This window comes from Pagrus pagrus, assembly GCF_965226575.1.
Source record: "Pagrus pagrus genome assembly, chromosome: 11".
In the NCBI taxonomy this organism is placed as follows: domain Eukaryota; kingdom Metazoa; phylum Chordata; class Actinopteri; order Spariformes; family Sparidae; genus Pagrus; species Pagrus pagrus.
The window spans coordinates 24,184,826-24,209,791 of NC_140195.1; the positions used below are offsets into that span (position 1 = coordinate 24,184,826).

Here is a 24,966-nt window from a genome sequence, read left to right on the forward strand (position 1 = left end):
GTTAACCATACTGCATCTTTAAAAATAAACATAATTTCCATTTAAGTCATTTAGGCAATTCAACTCATGATGCAGTCAATGAATTATTAATTGAATTGATTGTGATTATTCAATAAATATGGCTATTCCTTTCAGTCCCTTGATGTGTATTCTTCCGTGGTTGTCACAGTCTTATAATAAAGCTTGCCTCCCATTGGCGGAGTGGAACTCAAGTGCGACGCGTTCCTCTCTGTGATTGGCTGGATCTCGGGGTCAAAGTGAAGTCGACTGCTAACGCTGACGTCGACTTCTGCAGCAAAATGGCGTCGTTGACAGCAGTCGTGCAGACGAACCGGCCCAGTTCTTTATCATCGTCCAAAAAACGAACCGGAACAATGAGCCAGAGGAGGTTCAGACTTTTGGACAACAGTGTCCTTTTATTCATTTCGTTAGCGTCCATGTTGCATTGTGCTCTGGCTGACGGTAAAACGTTGGTTCTGCTGGACAACCTCAACATCAGAGACACCCATTCAATCTTCTTCCGCAGTCTGGCAGGTCAGTACGAGATTCGTGCTTGTTTTATCCATAAAACTTCTTTGTCCTGTTCTAGCTCCCCATTCTACTACAAACAGGTCCTTGGTTGTGAATACAGAGTCTCTGGGACTTAGACTTGTAGGATTGGGCTTCATGCAGCATAGCTAGGCTGCTAACGTTATTTAGCTATTATGTTCAGTGTGTTTCGCCAAACTCCATTCAGGCCTCTGGCAATTTAATGTATATCCTACTAAATAATGGCCGTGTACGTGTGTCTTTACGGCCACTTATATTGCATTGAGTCGACACGGAGCCACTCTTCATTTCGGCATACTCAAAGCACACCAAATAGATAATAATTTGATGTAATCCTTATTTTCCATAATCAATTTACCAGTCATCTTCAACCAAAGTGTCACTTGTACCCAACAGTACAATTATAACTTATTTGAATATAGGTAAGGTTGTCAACATGTTATCCTGGATAACAATTCACTTGCTAATATACTGTCATTGGGCTTTCTCATGCCTCTACAGCTATTTTGTTCAAAGCATTTTCTGGCAGACACATTGTGTAGTTGGGGTGGCACACTTTCCCATGTGGGCTGTAGAATTTGACATTTAAAGGCTAGAAATCCTAGTAAGAGTTAACGCATATCGTATATGGGGAGCTATGGCATGCAGTGCACTGCCACCTTGTTCAAGTTACTGCAAAAGTGCATGACGTGTGACATGTTTCAGTGCCGCTGACAATGTATTTCTCTTTTCAGATCGTGGCTTTGACATCACATTCAAGACCGCTGATGATTCCTCCCTGTCTCTGATCAAATACGGCCAGTTCCTGTACGACCACTTAATCCTCTTTTCGCCGTCAGTTGAGGGTAAATTTCACATACTTATTCCAAAGTCAAGTTAGTAACTGCATGCATCGTCATTGTCTCAGTAAATCAGTCTTAAAAAAATCATTTTTTTTTGTTATCACCTGCAGACTTTGGAGGAAACATCAACGTGGAGACTATTACATCTTTCATTGATGGTGGAGGAAACGTGCTGGTTGCTGCCAGTTCTGATATTGGTCAGTTGATTTACAGTTTACAGTTTTAGCTGTAATATTAAATATGATGCTATATTATTGTCCTGTATTAATACTCTTCTCTTGTTACAAAGGTGACCCTCTGAGGGAGCTGGGCAGTGAATGTGGCATCGAGTTTGATGAGGAAAAGACTGGTGTCATTGACCATCATAACTATGACGTGTCCGACCCTGGAGAGGTAAGCAGAATTCTCTTCAGACAGCAGGCATGTCCGCTTTAACTAATCCAGTCATTATAACTGACATGTTTTTATTAACAACTGATCCTTCTCTCCAGCACACCCTGATTGTTGCTGGTCCAGAGAACCTGCTGAAGGCGCCAACTATTGTGGGAAAACCCACCAATAAACCTGTTCTGTTCAAGGGTGTTGGGTAAGCACAACTTAACATGATTTAAAAGTGTATTACTCTATTTCGTCACCCTGACATTCAGTATATAGAAACTGTTGATATTCCATAGCAACAGAAAAGACTTTCACTTGCTGTTTTACATGTTGTTTACACATTTGAAGTTATTATTATATAAGTAAATAACAACTCCATCACCTCCTGAGGTCAGTTTTTCACAGGCCCCTCCCTGTAATTGGCTGTAGCAGAGACTTTTCATCAGCATTTGATGTGTCACCTGTTAAGTATTGTTGAATTAATACCGACACCACCTCCCCTTTCAGCATGGTGGCAGACCCAGAAAACCCTCTTGTCCTGGACATCCTTACCGGCTCTTCTACCTCCTACTCCTTTTTCCCTGACCGACCCATCTCTCAGGTATGAGCACTGAACATAACAGTTACATCAGATTATTATTATAATAAAGAAGTTTATTCAGAAAGGAATGTACATAAAATAATGATTCTATTCTTTCTATTCGCTCTCCAGTATCCCCATGCTGTTGGCAAGAACACCCTGCTGATTGCTGGCCTTCAGGCCCGAAACAACGCCAGAGTGGTTTTCAGCGGCTCCATGGAATTCTTCAGCGACGCCTTCTTCAACTCAGCTGTGCAGAAGGCCACGCCTGGCTCCAAGAGGTAGTCTTCAGTGTTAATTACATTCCTCCTGTTTCTGTCACTTAAAACCAGACAATATTTCATAGATATAATGAATGACATCTTTGTTACTTTCAGTTTTGTTGCTATGTGAACTGAACAGCTCTTCTGTTACTCCTTGATCATGTTTAGTGCTTTAATAAATGTATGTGCATACTATTCTTTCTTGAACTCATCAAGCTAATTTGTAGAAAAAAGTATTTAAAAGTGTTACGGTATTACATTTATTACATGTGTAGTTAGCATGTAATGCATATGTCTTTAAAGACTGCAGTATCTTTTTAGTACACTTATGGTTAGATTTGGTAAAAATGCTTTTTCAGAGGCCAACTCTGATATTTTTAGGCTGGCTGCTCACAGCGTATATTTCTTGCTGCTTGGCAGTAAATGCACTCTTACCTCCTACTGACAAACAGAAAAATATTGATCGATTCAACTTCAAAATCTGCAGTAAAACAAACTACATCCCATCAGATTTGGACGACCCTCACTTGACTAAATTACATTTTTATTTTCATAAAAATTCAGTATCAGTCTCCTGTGGTTGATGTGCTACTTGTCATGGTCTTTGTTAGGCACGAGCAGACAGGGAACATGGAGTTGGCTGAGGCTCTGTCTCGCTGGGTTTTCAAGGAGGCTGGAGTCCTCAGGGTGGGAGCTGTCACCCATCATCCTGTCGGAGAGACCACTCCCCCTGCAGCGTACACCATCACCGACCTTGTGGTGAGTTTGAGATTTCAGTGATTCATGTGAACATGCATCACCTTGAATATGTTTGTCTAGCCTGAATCAGGGGTTGTGTATTTTTACGCATGTATATATATATGAATGAGTGTGAAACTGTCCCCTGCAGGAGTACAGCATTGTCATTGAGATGCTGTCTGAGGGCCGCTGGATTCCTTTTGATGGAGATGATATTCAGCTGGAGTTTGTGAGGATCGACCCCTTCGTCAGGACTTATCTCAAGAAAAATGGTAGGTTGCTGTCATTATAACAATATGTAGTACTGATGAATTCATTTTGATTATTGCTTACAACCTAAATACATCCACTATAAATGCTGTGTTGTCTTTCTTCTAGGTGGAAAATATAGCGTCCAGTTCAAGTTGCCCGATGTGTACGGAGTCTTCCAGTTCAAGGTGGACTACAACCGACTGGGATACACACATATGTACTCCTCCACTCAGGCAAGATACTCAGAAAGTTTACTTAACCTTAAAATAGCGTTATGGTTGTTGAAAGGAGATCTCCATGCATGGAAAGTGACACTTACAATGCATTTGACAAGCATTCTCAAACGTATGGTGGGCTAACTTCTACGTTGTTGTTTCTGCATCACAGGTATCCGTGCGTCCCCTGCAGCACACTCAGTACGAGCGCTTCATCCCCTCAGCCTACCCGTACTACGCCAGCGTCTTCTCCATGATGGCAGGACTCTTTGTCTTCAGCATAGTCTTCCTGCACATGAAAGAGAAGGAGAAGTCCGACTAATGCAGAGAAACAACGGGGAAGACGAGGGTGTTGACAAGATTCTAGAATTGAACTTATGGTGTGAAGAGTTGAAATTGAATGTCTTTCTTCACACAGGGACTTGGACTGCAGTCCTTCGTCAAAATACAGTATCTCTTCAGTTATTGGGGCACTCAACAACTAGGGGACTGGAGGCCATAAGGGTTGCTGACTGTAATGCAGTGGTTCATTTTTTTGTTTTGTTTTTTTTGTACTCTGAAGTCACTCAAAGGCCTGTAAATGTTCTGAAGTCAGTGAGCGTTTGTATAAAAATTGCTTTACATTTGATAAAAGTAGAGCACTTGCCTTGGAACATGAATCAAATCCATATGAAAATTTGACCCACATCTTCTAAATCGGGAAAGGTTATTGTGGTAACTACATGCACTGAAAATGCCAACTGTTCTCATTTGTTTGATAAGACCTCGATGTGTTTCCAAAAAAGTTGGAATCATCTGAATAAAACACTGACATTCCACTCAGTCTTTTTTTTAACATTACATAATTATTCTGTCATTTTCCTAATAGACCCTGATGGATTGTGTTTTTTTCCCTCTACATGCTGTGTCGGGATTGACGTGCGATGCTTAAAAGGGGCATTATATGTAGTTTTGGAGAGGAAATTCAAATTTAGAATTTTAATATTTACGATATTAATAAGGTAATAAGACAAACCACAACTGAATGAACAAGCTGTTCTCAGAGGAAAATAAGGTCCAAAGAGCACTGTTTGAAGCTAGAAGGGTGGCAGGGTCCGCCAAATACAAACAAAGTAAAACAGTATGAAATTGTGTTATTTTTTTTTTAGTCAGTTTGTTTGAAAACGAAGGAGTTTGTTTAAAAAAAAAATCAATTGATGTACATCTTGATCTCTGATGTAAAAGCTGCTGCTGATTCGCAAAAGGCGAAACCTGTATATCTGATGCAACAAGACAACTTATTATAATACTAACTATGTCGTTAGACTGGAGCATGCAGTGACCTAATGAGATGGACAGTGTGAACCTTGGTGTGATAAAATTCAAAAAGACTTATTTATGATTAAGTTAAACCGTGGTCTGTACGCCGAATTCAGGAGTTAGATCTGATTTTCCAAAATTAAGTAATAAATTACAATAAATTCTGTTTGTGCGCAAAACCAAGCAAAAGCACTTTTAATTGTCAAAGTTTTGAACGCTGTTCGGCTCCTACAGTCCTCCCCCGCGTTAGTAAGGCGTACTGCTAGTGGTGACGTAACCCACTGACAATGGGAGTTAAGATCAGAATAGTGGTAGAACGAAAAGTAACCTGGACACCCGTGACTTTATAATTGGCTATGAAGGCTAAAGTTAACTTAAAGTAGGTCTCAATAGGTAGACAAAGGAATGAAACAGACAGTATGATAAACAAAATTGCTGCTAAAAGTTATCCTTGGTCGGACTCTAAAACTTGCAGCCACCCCCGGTCAGTCTGAGACTAGCGTTGAAAAAGTCAAGTGGCTAACGCGAAGCTAGGCAACACTTGGCTAAACGGATCCGTTGACAGAGGTTGACTTAGGTTACCGTGCCGCTTTCTTGCCAATGACAGAATTGGTGTGAACTAGCGGTGCTTTCAAATTCAATGTATACAACTGACAGCCACGGCTTTTTGTTAGTTTGTCAGTCTGCTGCATTGGAGGGAAGATAATGTTAGCTAGCTAAGACGGGCGGCGTTAGCTTTAGCAAAACAAGAGCTGTGCTTAAGGAGTCAGCTGACAGACTGCTGTGAGCTGCCAACAGACCAGTGATGGATCAACTGAAAGTGAAGGATCGCATACTGGAAAACATCTCCCTGTCTGTCAAGAAGGTAAGCGATGTCCAGTTTGTCAGCACACTTAGATATTGTCACAGAATTCAACTATTTTCACATGCTTGAATTACTGAATTAGCTAACGTGAGGTCATCTTTTGTCTGCCCAAGAGGGTAACTTTCAAGTCGGGGGGGACATTATCAGCTCGCTGTCATGGAAGGGCCTTGCCCTCACTGATGCAAGCAAACAACATGTGAACTATTCCCTATAATTCCTCAATTCACCTTCATGTTTACAGCCTCAGATCTCGGTTGTCATGTTCTAGTTTCTGAACAACAGTGGCACCAAGCCCCCCTGTGTTTGCTCACCGCAGTGCCGCATGTGTTGTAAACATACCTGCAGCCACACCGCGGACACATATTCATAACATGAGGGTTAGCCCACAGATCTCTGCTCACAATTTCATTCAACTTATGAAACATTTGAGATTTTTTGTTCCCAACTATGCCTGGTGTTGTGAAACTGCCTTTCTCACAACCTGACAGACAGCACTGCATCTTCTCCCTCCTCTCCTTGCATATTTGTACATTCACTTGCCAGAAACATTCACATTTTTATTATGCATTAGCTCTCTCATCTGTCTTTCTCTCAATTATGTCTCATCAGGAGTAACATAATCAGATGATTGCATTACAAAGCCCCATATTGATGTGTAATGCAGTGAGGCCAGTACTGTGTCTTACTTCCTTAATCCACATTTAACTACATTTGTAGTCCAGCTACCCTGTTTATCTCCTTACTGTAGATCTGTAAAGCTGCTCATGAAATGGTTTTTGCCTCCAGCATCCAAGAGAGTGTACAGTGTTTACCTTGGGCAAACATTGCTTAGTCATGTGAAAATGGTCACAAGGTATAAATTCTCTTTCTTTGGGTCCCAATCTTCAAAGGTACTCTGACCTACACTTGGGTTGGCCATGCCTCAGTGTTTCAACACTATTAATTGGGATTAAGTTCAAGAGGGTTCTGCAGGTCACTGTAGGATGGTGGACTTTGGAGATGGCACTTCTCAGTGAAGCTCCCTGCATTTAAAATTGATCCTTGTAAATCATTATAATCTAATAAGACAGTCACAGTTTAGGTCATTCAGAGTTTTTTTGCTCTGTTCACCAGCACATTGGATTTGGAAGTAAACAGTGACATTAACAATGAAAGTGGCACCTTTGGCATTATTAATTTCACCCACATCACATGAACAGTTGGGCTGTTTTAACATATAGTTCCTTAAATTGAAGGAACAAAAACAACTTGGTTGCATATTCTGTGCAACTGTATCCCCACTGGCTTGCGTCTTGAACCCACAGACATCAGCGGTCACTTGGTATCTTCCGTGGTGATACTCTGTCAGCCATGTTGCTGCAGCAAGCTCCACTAACTGCTTGTTTCATGGCTTTCATTACATGTCTTCATCAGTGAAACTGCAACACAAGGAGTAGCCCCACACATTGGAGTCACAGCAATTAAACACATGCTTGGTTGGATTTAGGTCAGAGGCATTCCACTGCTTGACAGTAAATTCCTCATTCTTTTGACTGTGTGTTTCACTGTAGGATCATTGTCCCGCTGTACTTTCCCTAAACCTTGGGCATCATGAGCTTTTATTCCCTATTGATATGATGACTTATGATCAGGGTAGAAATCCATTATGGACAAAAAAGAGCTCTACTGCTTGGCTTGTTTGCATTAAAGCACTTTCGTAATTGCCAGTGTGGCATGCTTTCGAAAGCTCTTTCACCAACTTCCTACAGAGCAATCTAACATGTCAGGTTGACCGAACAGTCTTGGATGATGACCTACTAGAGCTACCCATACACTGTGTCCTGCACAAACATTAAATTGCAACCAAAGTTTGTAACTGCAGCTGGATTCAGGTATATGCAACATAAATAATTAAAAGATCAGATCAATGTGCCTATGTCAGCCAGTCCTAATGAATCTAACTGCTCGGAAAAAAGATATCTTCATAGGTATCATTTTAGAGATCTGTCCTTTATGATAACTGAAATACAATCATATTTTTGAAGGAGAAACAGTAGCAACTTTGTTACAGGAATTTGAGTTCAAATGTGCCTTTGCCCAGCAGAACAAACAGCAGAGAAACCATGTCTCTCTCCACAGTTGCAGAGTTACTTTGCGGCCTGTGAAGATGAGACTCCAGCCATCCGAAACCACGACCGGGTCCTGCAGCGCCTCTGTGAACACCTTGACCATGCTCTGCTATATGGGTAAGAGGCTTAAGTACATTTTAGTAAAGGTACATAGGGCAAACAGATATCTGTTTTGGTTTTGTTAGCATGTTATAAATCCCATTACTCATGCATTGGGCACTTTTGACAGCTCTTAGACTCAAGCTACAACTAACTGTGTTGATACTTTGCAGTATAATACTGTTAAATTTCTGTGAAATGTAGTTGTGCCCTTTAGGCCTCATGTATGTGATATTATTGACTGTTTTCTCCTTTGCAGACTGCAGGACATCTCCTCCGGCTACTGGGTCCTGGTCCTTCACTTCACCAGGAGAGAGGCCGTCCGACAGATAGATGAGCTTCAGCACATAGCAACCAACCTTGGTCGAAGTGAGACATCTCTTTCACACAGTCAAACACACTCACAATGTTCAGTTCAGTAAAGTACAAGTTCATCATTCAGTGGGTTATATGCAGAGTAAAGAACTCTTCTCTTTCCTGTGCAGGTCGTGCATGGTTGTACCTGGCACTAAGTGAGAGCTCTTTAGAGAGCTATCTACGCCTGTTCCAGGAGAACCAGGCCTTGCTCCACAAGTATTATTTCAAGTAAGTCATCTGATCTGTCCTCACATATTGATGCTATGTAACAAGCGGAAGTTATATTGCATTTCAGGAGTTACTGTCTGTTGTTGTTATGCTGGAGAACAGTATTTTTGTGGTAATTGACAGCTGAATTCTTCTCTGCTAGGAACGCATTGGTCTGCAGCCATGACCACCTCACACTCTTCCTCACGTTGGTGTCCGGTCTGGAGTTCATCCGCTTTGACCTGGAGCTGGTTAGCTAATATTACTCACAATATCGATAGAAATGAATCTCCTTAATGTGAGCTGCATGTCTGTAACATTTCTGTCCGGTCATCTTATTCAGGATGTTCCCTATCTGGACGTGGCCCCCTACATGCCAGAATACTACAAACCCCATAACCTCCTGGACTTTGAGGAAAGGCTACCCAGCTCAGACAGCTTGTCCCTTCACTCCTTCACCTCCCTCACCTCCACCAACCTGGAGTGGGATGACAGTGCCATAGCCCCCTCAAGTGAAGGTAAGAAGTAGGGATGTCCTGATCCCGATCCAAGTCCTTTAATATCTAGTCTGATTTGAAACCTAAAATTGTAAAAAAGACTCTGATAACTCTGATCTGACTCATTGAAATAACAGCTGTAGCCTTCCAAGTCTGGCCTGTATTTTTTTCATGAGCTTCTTGATCCACATACTAAAAGTCCTGATTAAGAACTGTAAAGCTGATGAATGTAAATTATTGATACAATATGGAAAAAGTGAGGTAGAACTTAACATTACAGCTCCATAATAGCAAGGTAATAGTTGATAGGAATGGGTAGTTTAGCATGTTGCAGCCTTGATTCACGGTTATTACAAAGAAACAACCACAAGTACAGTACAGTATTACCATGAAGCAAAAGGGGTGTGTTTGGAAGATGAGTAAGGATGATTTTAGCCTTTACAATATGGTAATTAGCAGTTTTGACTTCCAGGAGTTTTCATGTGAGTTTGAAGGTATTATGTGGATATTAGCCTATAATACTGTAAAAATATCAACTGATATTAACTCATTATTATCAGGTCATTGCCCCATTATTGGCACCAGATTACCAATTTACCCTGTTATGACCATTAATGGTTAGGAGGTTGCCATATTGTTACCAAAATAGTACTATACTAGATTAAACTACTAAATAGTTTTGCCTCATTGCTATCTTTAAATGTGTTTCCCCTATTGTTACCTATTACCTTATTATTATTTTCTGGGCCCTTACTACACTTTTACATAACTATCACTCTAATATTACCCAGATATTCCCATTGTTGATACCATACTATCACCTGCTTATTACTTTGGTAATAAGGCGGTACTACTTGATTATTACCTCTTTATTATTAAGCTATTACCCCACTATTTCCATATTATTATCAAACTGTCATGTAAAATACTAGCAAATGTTAAACTGAGGTAATGCCCCCTGGTTTGGACCCAACACTATGAGTCAGAAAGAAGAAGTATCACTCTGTTGGAGTTGTTGGGACGACAGATACATTCAACGGTTGTACAGTGCAGAGGTTTTAATGCTGCTTTTACCTCATAAACATTCTTTGGAAGAGTACAATCACCAGCTTGCAGAGACCACACAAATCCAACAACAGCCAAGTTTAATTCTGGATCAACAAAAGCACTGGCTAAAAACGAGAAGCTGCTAGCTAAATGTTTTTGTCCACTGCTCTTTGCTAAATAAGGAGTAGTGATAGAATCTGTTACAGTCAGATCTTAGCAACAGGTATTTTGACAACCCGAGCATCAAAACAGAGTCAATCACTGATGTGACCAAATCATTTTTTCCATTCACACACTCTGATTTTTACTTGCACATGGAGTGAAATGTTCACAGTGTAGAGGCCGGCTGTCATTAAAGAGAGCAGTGTGTTGCGACACTAGCAGGATGTGGTGCAAAAAACAGGAGGATTTGATTGCATTTTCATCTGCTTTATTTTAGCCCATACCGATCCATTAACATGCGCCCCAGACGAGCCCTGACACTGATCCTTAGGATTGGCTCGGGACATCCCTAGGAAGCAGCACAGATTTTCTAAAAGCCCTATTTAGTTTGATCCCTTGCTTCACTTTATCAGCAGTGATTCCCTATGTTATACAGACTAACTGCTTTTACAATCCTTTGGTACCCACTGTATACTTACTGGATTTTAATTCTGAGTCATTATTGGCCGATCAGTGTCACTCCCCTTTAAATTAGCCCCATCAAATATTTAGTTTCTGGTCAACTGCTGTTGTTGTTGTTGTTCTTCTTATTATTATTATTATGACACTGAATGGCAGTTTTTATTTTGGCTTTTTGATTTGATCAGCCCCTGCTGAAAACGCACGTTGTGAGGTGCACTCTCTAATGCTTTGGGAGAAATTCATAAAGTGATGTCAGGCTAATGGCATGTTGAAGCAGAAGTTGGATTGATCATGGCGATCAGTGCATTTTATCAAATGGATCACTTGGCGTGCAGAGGCTCATGGTTACAGAATGTTCTCCCTGTGGTGATTGCAGCGCTCAGTGAATGCTTTCCCCATCGCTTTCCACAAAGTACTGAGTCAGTTTCCCTGTTTTACTTCCCATTTGTCATTTTTTTTTGCCCCATGGCCTCTGTTATTTCATATATACCATGTCACATTATGTTTCTGTTTCTGTGCCATTGTCTCACTCTCCTCTCTCCACTCCATCTCTCTCTAATGTTGAATGTTATCCCTCCTTTTTTTAGATTATGATTTCGGTGACATCTTCCCCGTGTTGCAGTCATTGCCAAGTGCAGACTGGGAAGGTGGGACATTGGTCAACACCCCCCCCCCCCCTGCTTTTCCATACTTCCCTCACTCCCTCCCTCCTCTCTGGCATGGCCATGCCACAGTTTGTGCTTAATGCATGCTGGGTGCTCTAGCCAGTAATTAGACATGTTGATATGTAAAATATAGCCAGCTGGTGCCAAAGACAACTAATCAAAGCGATTGAAGTAAATGTGCTTTGACTTTTGGGAATGGATTCAGTTTAAAGGCATGTGGGTTTGGTTCTGAAGTTGCTTGCAACCTGATGACTATGATTACTGGGTTACTGAATTTAATGAACATTAAATTTGAAGCCTGTAACTTAATTCATCGTTGTATAAACCAACATCATGTCAACCAGTATAGGAGAAGGTAATGTTTACCGGCTCTTAAACCTACCTATGAGACATGAAGGTTTATCTAACTGAGCAAAATGTGTCAGTGAACGTACATGTTTAGTAAAGCTTTTCCTTAATGGTAATTTTAGAGGCTAAATTAACAAACTAAGTAAATGAACAAGGTGTCATCTTACATAACAAGTTGACAGGTAAGTTTGGGAAGAAACATGCTGCTTTGGTTCTCCGGGGAATTCAGTGTTTGGGTGGGTATATGGAACTGTCCTCTGTCATGTTCTGCATGTGTAACTCATCTGGGCAAAGATCCTAATGCTCACTCTGCCTTATTATTTACCACAGCAAGACAAACGCCTGATGTAACTGGTACTCACCTCGTCCAGTCTGTCTACATTACATTATGTTATATGTTTGTCTGGTGTAACGTTTTATTTGTAATGTCCTCTCTTCTTGTGCGATGTGTGGCACTGGCCTAGGTTCAGCTCAAACTGCAGTGTGAGTGCATATTGTTTTGATATCAATACAGCATCTGTTTGCTGTAAGCTTCTATGCGCACATGGAACATGCAAATGCCTGTCGACTCATGGTTGACTATTCCTTTCGAGGTCTGAATTTTAATTTGCAAAAGAAATCCTGTTTAGTCCACTAATGATGCATAGTACATAAAAAATACCTCTGATTCCTGCAAAGTATATTATATGAATATTGGTTAAATGTGACCCATCTCTAGCTGCAGAAGTAATGTTTGACTTAGGCCTGTGCCACTGCAGAGAAAGCTGCTGCCTGTGTACCTACCTGATGTCTCCTGCATCTCGTTTCGTGCCTCTCTGAGCCTGCCAACGAACTACAAACAGCACTGCCGCCCCTAACATGTATTTGTGTGTAATACTGATGAAGAAATACACTAAGTTTTTGTGAAATTGTCTCTTTCCATTGGTGATGAAAACAAAACCAACTTCCAGAATATGAGTGAACAGAAACAACTCTTGTTGTTTTTTTTTAGTAAAGCTATTTGACTGATGTGTATCAGTCACCTTAGTGACGAAACAGTCCCAAAAATTCAGTGTATTTCTTACAGAACTGAATGTGTGTGACTGAGACTTTTTATATTAATTCCAAGCCTTTGATTTTCGTGTTAGAGGGTGACCTGACCGACCAGGCAAGCTGCCCACGATCCAGTGGCTCTGATCCCCAGACAGTCATCAGCGACACAGTGGTCCTCTCTGTGGGCACTGTCAAGGTGAAGGTGGGGGCTCATCCTTCTCCACACAGCCCCACGTCCAGACACAACCCCTTCAATGAGGACTCAGACACCAACACTACCAACACCTCAGCTGACGTCACGCCGGTTCATGTGGCCAGCCGCTACAATGTCACCATCATTGGAGACGACATGGAGAATGCCAACAACGAGTTGGAGGTTATCAGGTACAGAAGCTACAGCTTCAGTTTCGATCTTGTAGGCTCACATTCAACAGGGTTCCTGTGCAGTATCAAGTTCTAGATTATTGCCACCACTTGGTTTTCTAAATCTGTTAGTGTAGTCTGTTAGTCAAACTGTATTACAACGGAGGAACCACTAACCACTCCACTCCTCTAGGATGGCTAGACGAAGGAAACCAGCCAAGAAGCGACGAGGGAAGGGCTCCACAGACTCCATCAGCAGCATCCATAACTCTGTCTCCTCCGAGCACATCGAAGTAGACAACAGCTTCCTGTCCTCGGAGGACGTAGATTCATTAAACGGCACTGTGATTCATCTGGATGCTGAGGGAGAGTTGAGGAGAAGCAGGGTGGGATCAGAGGTCGTGGAGGAAGGAGATGAGGATGGAGTAGAAGGCCTCCTGCGGCTCCCAGAGATGACCGACACCTCCATGGACACTGTGGGCCAACCCCTCCGCGATGTCATAGACCGGCTCAACGGGGCTCTGGATAGGGAGGAGGCCTGGGAGCACCCAGAGGAGAAAAACAACAAAGGCTGCAACAAGGGCCACGAGCCTCCTGCACAGCAGCCCTTTCGAGAGGATTCAGGGGGCGAGCCACCTGACCGAGCCCCAGGAGAGACGTCTCTCTCCCCTCTTGCCAGCCCTGACTTCCTGCCGGCCTCTCCTGCGCCTGCAGACGTATGCTGCTTTACCTCCTTCAGTCCAGACTCTACTCCCTCGGGTGGTGGCCACTATGACTCTACAAAGCTTAGCCAGTCACAGACTCTTTCAGGTGGCCTTGAAGATGAAGGAGAGGCAAAAGCGACAGCACGACAGGAGCCAGACGTGATGACCGGGGAGGAAGACACAGAAGGAGGAGAGGATAAGAATATGATTACTGAAGAAGCAGAAGAACTCCAAGAGAGTCCCTCTGAGAGCTCTCATCCTGCAGAGTTTAAGTAAGGAGTTTCTGGAAAAAGTGAGTTGTTTGTCATTGTTAAGATGTTTGAAGTGTGTCTAATATTGTTTATTATTCATATTTCAGGGTGGACAACAATCACTTGCTTCTTCTCATGATTCATGTATTCAGAGAGAACGAGGAGCAGCTCTTCAAGGTGAAACGAGACGACTCACTCTTTAATTGTTTCGAAAGAGGTTAAATTCTTGAGAAATTGTCAACCTGTATGTGCTCAGCTGTAACATTTACAACAGAATGATAAAGTCTAGACAGTACAGTGAGGTCATGGCATGTAACAGGCAGAAATAGAAATTAATTTGATTGTCTTGAAAAGTAATTCTCTTCCACATTCCATGGTTGTGGTGTTGTTTGACAAATTTTGACATTGAAGAAGTGGTTTGGAGACTGTTGTTCAGTGGAAATGTTGCAAGGCTCAGTTTGTCAACTGCCTCCTTACTGGTTTTACTGAGGCTGTCGTAAGTTATTTGTCTGGTTTTAGTATTTTCAAACACAGAAACTGAGTCACACTTTGCATGAAACACCTTTACCTTTAAAATGATTATATAAGCATCAAGTAAAAACAGAATGCATTGGTTTGTAATAGATGATGAAAACCAACAGCTAGTGATGGACCATATGTTTACAAAATAACACTTGCTATGCTCTGTTAACGGCTATATTTGTAGCAACACCATGAGGTTACATACAAAGTTTGGAAATGCTCAATTTTCTACCCTTTTTCAAAGTTAGGAATATTCTTGAATGAGAAATAACTCCTTGAAAATTGCTTGATTTTCAACATAATCAGGTGTTTTATCGGAAATCTTCTTCTCTTTGAAATAAAATGATCCCATTACCATATCTTTGTTTAATCCTGGGTTTGAGATTAGCAAGAATTAAATAATCATGATCAGAAAAGCTTTCATAAACAACTGGTTAAAAGACAACTAATAACTGTGGGTATATATTAGGTATTATGTTGCAATTTTTAGTGCTTGAATTTTCCTCTTTAAAAGCTGTAGGAACCCTGCCCTGTGCTACAGTCTGTTATTCAAATGTCAGAACCCATCACCGTCGAACAGAATCATTTGAGACAGATTGTGAATATGGAGGTCACTGTGTCTTCTGTCTTCAGATGGTGAGAATGAGTACAGGTCATATGGAGGGAGACCTGCAGCCCCTTTACCTGCTGCTGACTGACTGTTACATCTACCTGCTGAGAAAGGGTAAGTGACTAAAAGGTCAGCATGCATTGGCTTCATTTGGTAATAAAGCATGAACAGTACAACTCGTAAGTTGGAACATGCTGAAATTTGTATTGGGAGTCCCAATACATTTTTATACAGGGGAAAGGAGCATTGATCTTTTCATTTCCTTTCCTTCAGGTTAGAGCCTGACACATAACTGTTTTTTTGGTCCTCTAAGAGTTTCTTCCATTGTAATCGTCCCTTAAGATCTACACAATTTATTTTCAGGAAGTGGGGAACACATTTAAAAAAGGTTATTCTGTCGGCAGAAAGCACATTATATTAACGTGTTCTCACTGCATGTGTTGGTTGTACATTGGTTTTCCTCCACAGGTGCAGCAGAGAAGCCATACTTCGTAGAAGAGGCTGTGTCCTATAATGAGCTGGACTATCTTTCAGTGAGTGTCCTGCACAACAAGGATTTTCCATTTTCTCTCATTTATCTGATTCATATTGAGTTTATGACATGATATTTCTGAGCCGTGTGGTTTTGTGTCTGATGTATTAGTCTTAATGCTGTCATCCTTTAGGTGGGCCTCGACCAACAGACAGTGACGGTGGTTTGTACCAACAGACGAAGAAAGTTCCTGTTGGACACAGCTGACGCCTCTCTTACCTTGTGAGTGTACCTGTCACATTTGTGCCTTGTATTTCGTAATACTCTGACTACATAATGAATCATAGGGCATTCACAACTACTGCATTTTTGTATTAACCCCCAGCAAGCTTGTTTGACTACAGTAACAGTGCGACTGCTTTCTTGCAGAGATAGCCAGTCTTTCCTGCTCTAAAATGTTCTTAATTTAATGTGGCGTAAAGCAGAAAATTATTGGTCAACAACAACTTATTATTCCCAAACTCTTTTGTTAGAAGGCTCTCAAAGGCTCTGAATAGCCAACTGTATTGTCCTCCAGTGTCACTTATTCTTGCATGTGTATATCTGTGGTCTTATGTGTCATGAAAATTGACTTTAATCCATACAGGAATGGGTGATTGTTGGTCTCTCCTCTGACCTTATCCAATCCATCTTTTCACTTACAGGTGGTTCTTGACTGTTCTCAAGTCAGCCATGGTGAAAGGTTGTCGTGAGCCTCCTTACCCCTCTGTTCTGACTGATGCCACCATGGAAAAACTGGCTCTTACTAAGTTCATCTCCCAGGAATCTCAGTGTGAGGTAAACCATTGTTAAACTTCACATATACAGTAGTAGCTCTCCATTACAGGTCTGTTCATACATGTAACTAATCAACCACTAATCATAAGACAAAATTACAAAATATTACTGTAACCAGGGCTTTATATATTGTTTTCTTTACCAGAAGTCCTGCCTCGGACTGGACAATAAACTGCATGAATAGAAAACTTTAGAGAAATCTGTAACACAAGACGTTTATCACAATTAATAGCTTTGTGCGTCGAACTGCAACGCTCAAAGATGTAAAACGTTTTTTTGCAATGCATTATTTTGTTGCATTTGGCCCAAAGCCAGTTAAAATGACACAAGAAAAATATATTTTATTTTATTTTCTGGACTGTATCACAATGCAACAACAAGATAACTGATAAATACTGAACTCAAGTGTTTGCTAATCAACTTTCATGTTTTTTATGAATGGAAAAATATGCTTCAGAAAGTGGTTAGCAGTAATGTATAGTTAAACATGGACTTAAAAGCCCCTTTTTATAAGGTTCTATTTACCACTCCTATTCTTTGGCTGACTTTCAAAGCAGTGATAAACTAATGTTCGGCTGTTTCTCCAGGTATCAGAAGTATCTATCCAGCTGTATTCACTGGTCCACTGGGAGGATCCTATGGACATGGCTCTGTCACCCCAGAGTGGCCCACCAAAGTTTGGAGCACCTTCCAGCACCAAGGAGGGGACTGTGCAGTACCGGGCAGGAACCACCTACCTGGGTAAAGAGCTGTGGAAAAGCTGCTACCTCATCCTCAGGTATGGACAGGTTGTACACAACAGTACTCCTTTCAACTGATATTGATATGTTCCATTAAACACACTACAACTGAGATTAACATTCCCACATTGTGTATTAACAAGGGAAGGTTTCTTTCCTTCAGACATACGCCAATAAGTGTTCACGTTTATTACCACTGTATGTAATATTTATTACACTTTAAACATCTAGCATATTGTAATCCTGAAAAAAAACTATTTTGAGTGTTAAAAATGTACATCATGTTTACTATAATCCCCAGTATTTACTTCAGTACTTCACACTTTACTTTGAAAAATGAAAAATGCCAAAAATATTGGAAGTGATAGTTCCTTCGACTCCTCTCGCCTTCTGCTGTTGCCAGTAATACTGAGAGCCTTAGCTGTAACCAGCAGGGGGGCCTGCCAGTGTGCCCAGAGGAACACGGTGTGTAATATAAAACACAGTGTGGGGGCTGGCTGCTTTTTGGCAATGGTCTTTCCTGTTGCAATAACAAGGAAGGTTGGAGAAACGCTACCCAACATCACTCTGTAGTGGCCAATCATATATGCCAACAATTAGATCAGCTAGTCAATAGAATTGTTGTTAAAGCTGTTAACATTACATTTATAAAATTAGATTATAAACAATATAACCTAGTACTATAATACTAGAATGGATGTTTGTCATGTTTTCTTATAAGCACTGGTTGACATGACATGCTCACCGTCAGGTTGAAATAGATACCGTCACACAGTATTGGCTAAAAGACACATGCACAAATTGCTCCCAGTTCATATTATGTCGCTTAGTGTCACAAACAACATCAGTACTGCAAAGAGACTTGACCAGCAGAGGAGGAGAAATACTCTGTAAACTTGTTGCAGATGGAGAAATCCTCTCTGAAAGAGTTGTTGCTCTCAAGCAGGGAACCTGAAACTTGGTACTAACCAGGCAGAGTTCATGAACCAAACGATGATACTCCTTGTGTCCTCCCACACTGCTAGATAATACAGCCAATGCTAAGAACCTAAAAAACACACTGGTGGTCCTTAGAAGGCATGCCAGAAAATTGGTTTAGAACAGTTCTGCTACTGGCATTGGCATCATGTCAGATGCTTTCAAAGGCTTTAAAGATTACAATGTATTACAAATATCATATGAAATAATATATTAATGTAAAAAAGCTTCAGATTGGGTGAATATAGATATTTGTCTTTTTTTTCTTGCAGCAATGGGATTCTGTACCTGTATGCAGAAAGAACCGATGGGACACCTCTACTGTCAGTCACTATGGGGTAAGCTTCAACTGGCTGAACGTCCTTTTTCACAGCACACATTTGACTTGACAAGAAAAGCGCAGATGTTACTAATAACATTAACGGGTGCTCTGTTCCAGTCAAGTGTGCCAGGAAGACAGTGAGTCAACCTGTATGATACCAGGAACCTGATACTGAAGCAGCTAAATGGAATTCAGCCATCATATTAATTATAACATTTTCACCTGTGCTGTTTTAACTGTGACATTTAAAAATGTGAAAAAAGCCGATTAAACTGGAGATTGTTAGTCAGTCGAGGCCTTGTACTGTTCAAAAGCGGTAAACTCAAAAAAGAAACCTAATTTCTCCACAGAGGAGAACATTGTGGAGGCTGCCGTCGCTCAAACAGCACAGAGCGTCCTCACGCCTTCCAGGTCATCCTGACAGAGCGGCCTCCGCTCGAGCTCAGCGCCAACAATGAGCATGACATGGCCGACTGGATGCAGCTGCTGTGCCAGTCCGTCTCCAAAGGGGTAAGGAGATGTGCAGTACATATACCATGAGTTGAGCAAACTTTTTTATAATGCATGTATCTCAACAATTAAATTTAATTCAATATAAAAGGTCAATATTGATTCATATAAGTCCCATTTATATATGGAAGGTATGATTAAGCTATAACCACCTTACCTGCAGGTCATCCCTCAGGGTGTGGCCCCCACTCCATGTATCCCATGTTGCCTGGTAGTGACAGACCGCAAGCTGCTAACCTGCCATCAGGACTGTCAGACCAGCTTCTTCCGGTCTCTGGGCAGCGTTGAGATCTGTGATGTCACTGCTGTCAGCGTGGAGGCCAACAAGCATTACTGTGTCATTGTGAGTGTTTGTCTGTTTCACTCATCTGTATTAGTCCAATATGTGGTATATATATTTTTAAATTAGTCCTTAGTTATTGTATTCATTTATACATGTGGTCTCCAGCGCCATACTCTTTAGATATTTTAACTATGGATTTAAGTGATGTCATTATTTGCTTTTACCTACGGAAGCCCTAAAGGGCCATGCATTCATACATTTTATGTCCTCCGTTTTCCCGTGATAACGAGTTAATTTCATTTGTTTTCTCGAGATCTCAAGTTATTATCTCGAAATAACAACTGCCGTTTTACCGAGATAACGGGATAATTTTCTCGAGATAACGAAACTTTGTTTTCCCGAGATTACGATATAATCAATTTGAGATTTTGAGAAAACAAAACGATAGTGTAGTATATTAAATCATTGCAGGAAACATCATTCAGTGTAGCAATGTCAGAGGAGCAGGAGCATGTCGATCACCACGTCACATATCTTTACAATCAAGGCCTGACACAGGCTGAAATAGCATTATGCCTTGCTATTACAGATAATATACACGTGAGTGTGCGTAATCTAAAAAGACGGTTAGCAAGGCTTCAGCTATATTGGCGGCGCAATCTAAGTGAGCCTGATGTCGTCGTTAACTACATAGCTGACCAGCTACGAGGTCCCGGCATCTCCATAATCTCAGGCCTATCATATCACAGTCATTATCTCGAGATCTCGAATTAATTATATTATTATCTCGGGAAAACAAAGTTTCGTTATCGCGAGATCTTGAGAAAATCATCCCGTTATCTCGGGAAAACGGTGGTTGTTATTTCGAGATAATAACTCGAGATCTCGAGAAAACAAATGAAATTAACTCGTTATCACGGGAAAACGGAGGAAATAAAATGTTTGAATGCATGGCCCTTTAGGGCTTCCGTATTTACCAGATGCAAACGTCACAAATGTTTTCGGTTAAGTGCTGAATTTATTAAATGAGATGATTTTTAAAATGTTTAAAAAAAACAAAGGCTTGTCCATGATATCCTAATGTAAATACAATATTTTTCAGCCCTCATTAACATACGAGACACACATCATACATCACACCGCAGATTCTACCAAAGAAACTGTGCAAACTTTCTTGGATATCAGTAGCATTCAGCTGGGGTCAGATGTCTCCGCAAATGTTTGATGGTATCTTAAGTTTTGCCTTTGTCCCACTGTAACTGTTCGTCACAAACACACATAAAGAGAAAAACGGAGCAGGAGGAGGTTTATTTTGTATGTTATGAAACCGTACAGCATATTATGTACCAGTATATGGTACTGCTCTTGTGTTTAGGGTCTTTAATGTAAGCCTTCATGCTTCATGTTTTGTCCCTGCTTCCCCACTGTGTAGGAGTTTGCAGCAGATCGCACTCAGTTCCTTCCTCCATGGGTCTTGTATTTCAGTGGCTGTGAGGAGAGAGATCGATTGCTGGAGGCGTTAGACAACACATGGAAGGCCATTTTTCAGGTGTGAGGATATACTCTTGTTGTCAGTGGTTTAAAGGGAAACGTCAGCAATGTTAAAAAATAAAGTGTGTTTACAGGTCTTGTGGAGTTCAACTGCATATGTGAAAAAAGTAGTATGAAGTCTTTTGTGGCTCCAGAGGAAGCTGCATGTGATCAGATAAATTGCCTCCAGTGATGTCACTCCGTACTGCACTGCACAGTGATCAAAAGCTGAGGTGTCACCCTTTTAATCCACCTATTCTTCTTTCTTTTCAAAGCCTGGTGTCTACCCTACCCACAATGCAGCTTCGCCAGTGACATCACTGGAGGCAATTTATCAGATTACATGCCTCCTCTGGAGACTTTATACTGCTTTTATTCACATATGCGGTAGTATTCCCCAAGACCTGTAAACACTCCGTCATGTTTAAAATTGATGGAGTTAGAAAAAATGTAACATTACAATACTCAGTACTTACTTCCCCAAACATCAGCATTTTAACACATTCAGCAGCTTAATTCTGACTACTGCCATTAGCAGTCCATCTGATTGAACCCTCATGTGTGTCCTAATTGTACACAGGTTGACCTTCCCCACAGAGGGGTGCTGGATCCATCTGTGCAGAAGCGTTGTGGTGAGGCCCTCGCCCTGATGAATAGTGCCTGGCAGAGAGCAGACAGTCTGGCCCGAGGCAGAGCCCAGCGTGAACCCTGGTGCTGACGGACACACACAAAAACACACAGAGACAGACTCGCAGTCAAACTGTCTGATATAGTTCCAGGATAGATGGAGTAACTCCGGCTTCACAGTCACTGCAAACTGTTCAGAGTCCTGAAAGACTGAAATGAACCAATCACATGTGGTAATAGGTTGTTGTCCTACAGCGTTAGCTTGTGATGCACCTCTGATCCACTGATGAAATGTTTCAATCAGAGAAACTCCCTGCAGAAGTAGCAATGCATCTGGCAAAACAGTAAGACATTCTCACTAGAAATCATATAAACGAACCTCCAGCAGAACACTACAGCAGGTTTGATTTGATCCTGGTGATGTTAGCAGTCCTAAATAGCAGCAACGCAGAACAAACACGCTGAATGAAGTAAATGTGTGGTGTCATGTGATGAGATATTTTGTACTCGATATGGGAGAAAAAAGCTCTGTAGGAAACGCTGATGGATAAATGTACAACGCACAAACAGTAGTTTGACGGGAAGACTTTGAAACCAACCTACAAATTCAAATAAGTCCTGCTGAAGTGAATTTGAGAATTTTGTCTCAACAACGTTAACATCTTCAGAGGGGAATCTTAAAATGAACACTGATGTACAGATATAATCTCCGAAGCTTTGACTTTAAGATGTAGAATGATGAAACACATATTTAGCACAGTGAGGAAGCTGAGCAGGGATTAAGCTTCCCTGCACAGTGACATGAGAGAATCATTAATGTTTTCTTTAAAGAACAAATGTGGTGATATTTATCGAGAAAGCCATATATGAAGGAGGCAGTTGCTGCTTATTTGCAACATGGAAAACTTCCCACTCCTCGCCTTGCACACTATAAATCACTAATGCTCTCTGCTTGCACAGCTCGCACATCTGTGTGACGATAAAAGCCACTTCCTGCTTCCACAGAAACAGTTGCAGGATGTTCTACTGAAGCCTCACTGTGGTACAGTTGTAGAGCAAATGTACAGCGCTTGTACAGTATCAACACATAGTCACTGACGGCTTGTCTAAGGGGACAAACCTCTGCATTTTATTATCATCACATCGTACATTAGCTTGAGTGAATGAGGATCTTAATATGAAAAACGTGGATATTTAACACTTGCACTGTTACATGACATGCTCACGCCTGTATCGTCTCTGAGATCTTGCCTCTCCAATTTAAATGTTGAAAAAAAAAAAAAAACACGCATCAGGAGATGCAACAGACTTGCCTTTTCTCCACTCCACAGAGACGAGTGGAGGCTTTCATGCAGACTTGCACATTGTTAGTGTTTTTTTAATGGTATCAGTTGTGGTTATGTGTTAATATCATAACTTGTGCTGTGTTATTACCATTTTACAGAAAGTGGGAACAATTGTTACTAAATTATTCAGTTAAGTGGTGACATTTTAATGATATTGAATTTCGTGTCTGCATTAATGGACGTGTACTTCCCCCGTGAGTGTGGGTAAGAATTAGTCCATTTGAAGTTGTATTGGCACCACTGGTTGGTGGCATCATACTGTACTGTACAGTAAGATCTGGCCACGCCACTAAATTAGATCATCCCCTCGTGTACTTGTCATCATTTAGTGGTGTAGGTCCATTTTTGAGGTATATAAAATCATTAAAAAGCCTTTCAACCTACAGCAAGTGTAGCATCTGTTCTTAGCAGATTAATGTTTTGAAATTGCCTGTGATATCATCCATTATTAAAGCTTTACTTGAAGAAGAAATGAGAATTAGACTGTAAACTCTTTCTAGTTCCTCTACAAATTATAGTCAGTAGATGGCCGTGCATGTGTTACAATCTGTCCATAACATGAATACTAATTTGAGTACTGCTGCTCTGTCTATGACAGTGTAAATGCTCTCAGTGCAATGACAATGTCGCCTTTCTGACAACCTTGAGGGATTTGTTTAAACTTAACGAAGCACTGTATTTCCCTTTTTGTAGTTGCCTTACACTGTACAATTTGGCTGACTGCATCGAACACTTAAAACAATCATCTTTGTTTCTGTCCCGGTTTCTTTCGATAGACAAGTCCAATTATGTGCTGTATGTATGGCTGGGTATCGACCTCAGACATACTGGTGTCTTTATTGAATGTGGCACAGAATGGTATCATATTGTCGGATTTGTGCCTAAAAATCGGGAAATCAGGCAGGTTTTTCTAGAAAAATGCGATTATAGTCAGCAGAGTGAGGTATTAAAAAAACATTGTTAGAACATTTTAGACATCAGTATCACAAACCCTAAAATATTACCCGGCCCTGTGCATTACTTTACTCATGTACTGTGTGTTTGTATGGAATTCATTGTCAGCATTAATCAGTGCTTCAAGCCTTTCTAAGTGCCCCTTGGTCTCACTCATCTTCTGCTCTTTTACAAAGAAATCTAATCTCAGGTGAAAAAGGTACGTCACATCCAAAACCTTAAGACTCACCGTGTGTGTTTTTTGTTTTTTAACATGCTGCTGTTTTGTCTAATTCAGTATTTTTTAACTCCCTTTTTTCTATTTTGGTTCCTCCCATGTTTCACGCAGCATTATAATGTTATTTTGCGCGCACAGACGAGGCTGCACAGTAGTATCACATGTTGGAAAAGGTTTTTATGTAGAAGTCCTTTAAATAATTCAGTGGGTTCTAAATTAGGATCACTCGCCTGTGTTGTTGGAGTCCTCTCCCCCCAGAGGATCACTTAAGGATTTTTTGACCAGAGAGAGTACGGTTGCAATAGTTGGACTTACTTGAAAAGATTGTTGGATTATCAATAAAAAAATTGACTGCTAAAAGTTGTGGCCTATGACGTGTATATAAAGAAAGTCTTTTCGAGCGGTGTTTTGAATGTGAGACATTGCTGGCCAATGATGGATGACATCTACTAAGTGACGCGTTGTGAAAAAAGCGCTGTTTGGTTTTGTTCATAAATGTATACTGCATGTAATATTTGTATTATGTTTAGGAGTTTTACCGGATTGTAAATAGAAGCACTAATCAAGTATAACATACTGTACACTCACACGTAAAGACGTGCATGTCCATAAGGTTTTATACTGTTCATAATGGTAATGAATGTACAAATAAACCTTTGTGATTGGACGGCGTAACTGAATAAAGTGAAATGAAAACATCGGCTCCTGTGGGGACAGTATCTCTGTTTTTAACAT

The 24,966-nt window shown here is 40.9% G+C and overlaps 2 protein-coding genes across 3 annotated transcripts; both read left to right on the plus strand.

The window, feature by feature from the left end:
- The first annotated feature begins 272 nt into the window (after positions 1 to 272).
- Positions 273 to 4,635, plus strand: ddost (dolichyl-diphosphooligosaccharide--protein glycosyltransferase subunit (non-catalytic)). The gene is made up of 11 exons (XM_084367726.1): positions 273 to 534; positions 1,284 to 1,394; positions 1,502 to 1,588; positions 1,681 to 1,784; positions 1,883 to 1,977; positions 2,277 to 2,370; positions 2,482 to 2,630; positions 3,224 to 3,371; positions 3,502 to 3,622; positions 3,729 to 3,835; positions 3,990 to 4,635. Exons 1-11 carry the CDS (start codon positions 300 to 302, stop codon positions 4,137 to 4,139), a joined length of 1,401 nt encoding a protein of 466 aa, XP_084223852.1. The 5' UTR covers positions 273 to 299; the 3' UTR covers positions 4,140 to 4,635.
- A 775-nt stretch (positions 4,636 to 5,410) lies between these two features.
- On the plus strand, positions 5,411 to 24,930 carry plekhm2 (pleckstrin homology domain containing, family M (with RUN domain) member 2). 2 transcript variants are annotated; one of them, XM_084367649.1, is made up of 20 exons: positions 5,411 to 5,981; positions 8,100 to 8,206; positions 8,448 to 8,557; positions 8,674 to 8,773; positions 8,916 to 9,003; positions 9,096 to 9,270; positions 11,508 to 11,567; positions 13,061 to 13,349; positions 13,522 to 14,304; positions 14,391 to 14,460; positions 15,439 to 15,529; positions 15,884 to 15,948; positions 16,081 to 16,169; positions 16,592 to 16,724; positions 17,312 to 17,502; positions 18,715 to 18,780; positions 19,115 to 19,274; positions 19,438 to 19,617; positions 20,990 to 21,106; positions 21,668 to 24,930. In XM_084367649.1, the coding sequence occupies exons 1-20, from the start codon at positions 5,922 to 5,924 to the stop codon at positions 21,803 to 21,805; spliced, it is 3,072 nt and encodes a 1,023-aa protein (XP_084223775.1). In that variant the 5' UTR covers positions 5,411 to 5,921; the 3' UTR covers positions 21,806 to 24,930. The 2 variants fall into 2 exon arrangements, with proteins under 2 accessions (XP_084223775.1, XP_084223776.1); XM_084367650.1 differs by lacking the exon at positions 11,508 to 11,567.
- Positions 24,931 to 24,966: the final 36 nt, after the last annotated feature.

Bases quoted from the DNA above. Each gene is read 5' to 3' on its own strand.
- plekhm2 (XM_084367649.1), top strand. From the start codon at position 5,922: ATGGATCAACTGAAAGTGAAGGATCGCATACTGGAAAACATCTCCCTG. The intron at 5,982-8,099 runs GTAAGCGATGTC...CTCTCTCCACAG, and splicing joins TCTCCCTGTCTGTCAAGAAG to TTGCAGAGTTACTTTGCGGC. The intron at 14,461-15,438 runs GTGAAACGAGAC...TTCTGTCTTCAG, and splicing joins ACGAGGAGCAGCTCTTCAAG to ATGGTGAGAATGAGTACAGG.
- ddost (XM_084367726.1), top strand. From the start codon at position 300: ATGGCGTCGTTGACAGCAGTCGTGCAGACGAACCGGCCCAGTTCTTTA. The intron at 1,785-1,882 runs GTAAGCAGAATT...CCTTCTCTCCAG, and splicing joins ACGTGTCCGACCCTGGAGAG to CACACCCTGATTGTTGCTGG. The intron at 2,631-3,223 runs GTAGTCTTCAGT...GGTCTTTGTTAG, and splicing joins GCCACGCCTGGCTCCAAGAG to GCACGAGCAGACAGGGAACA.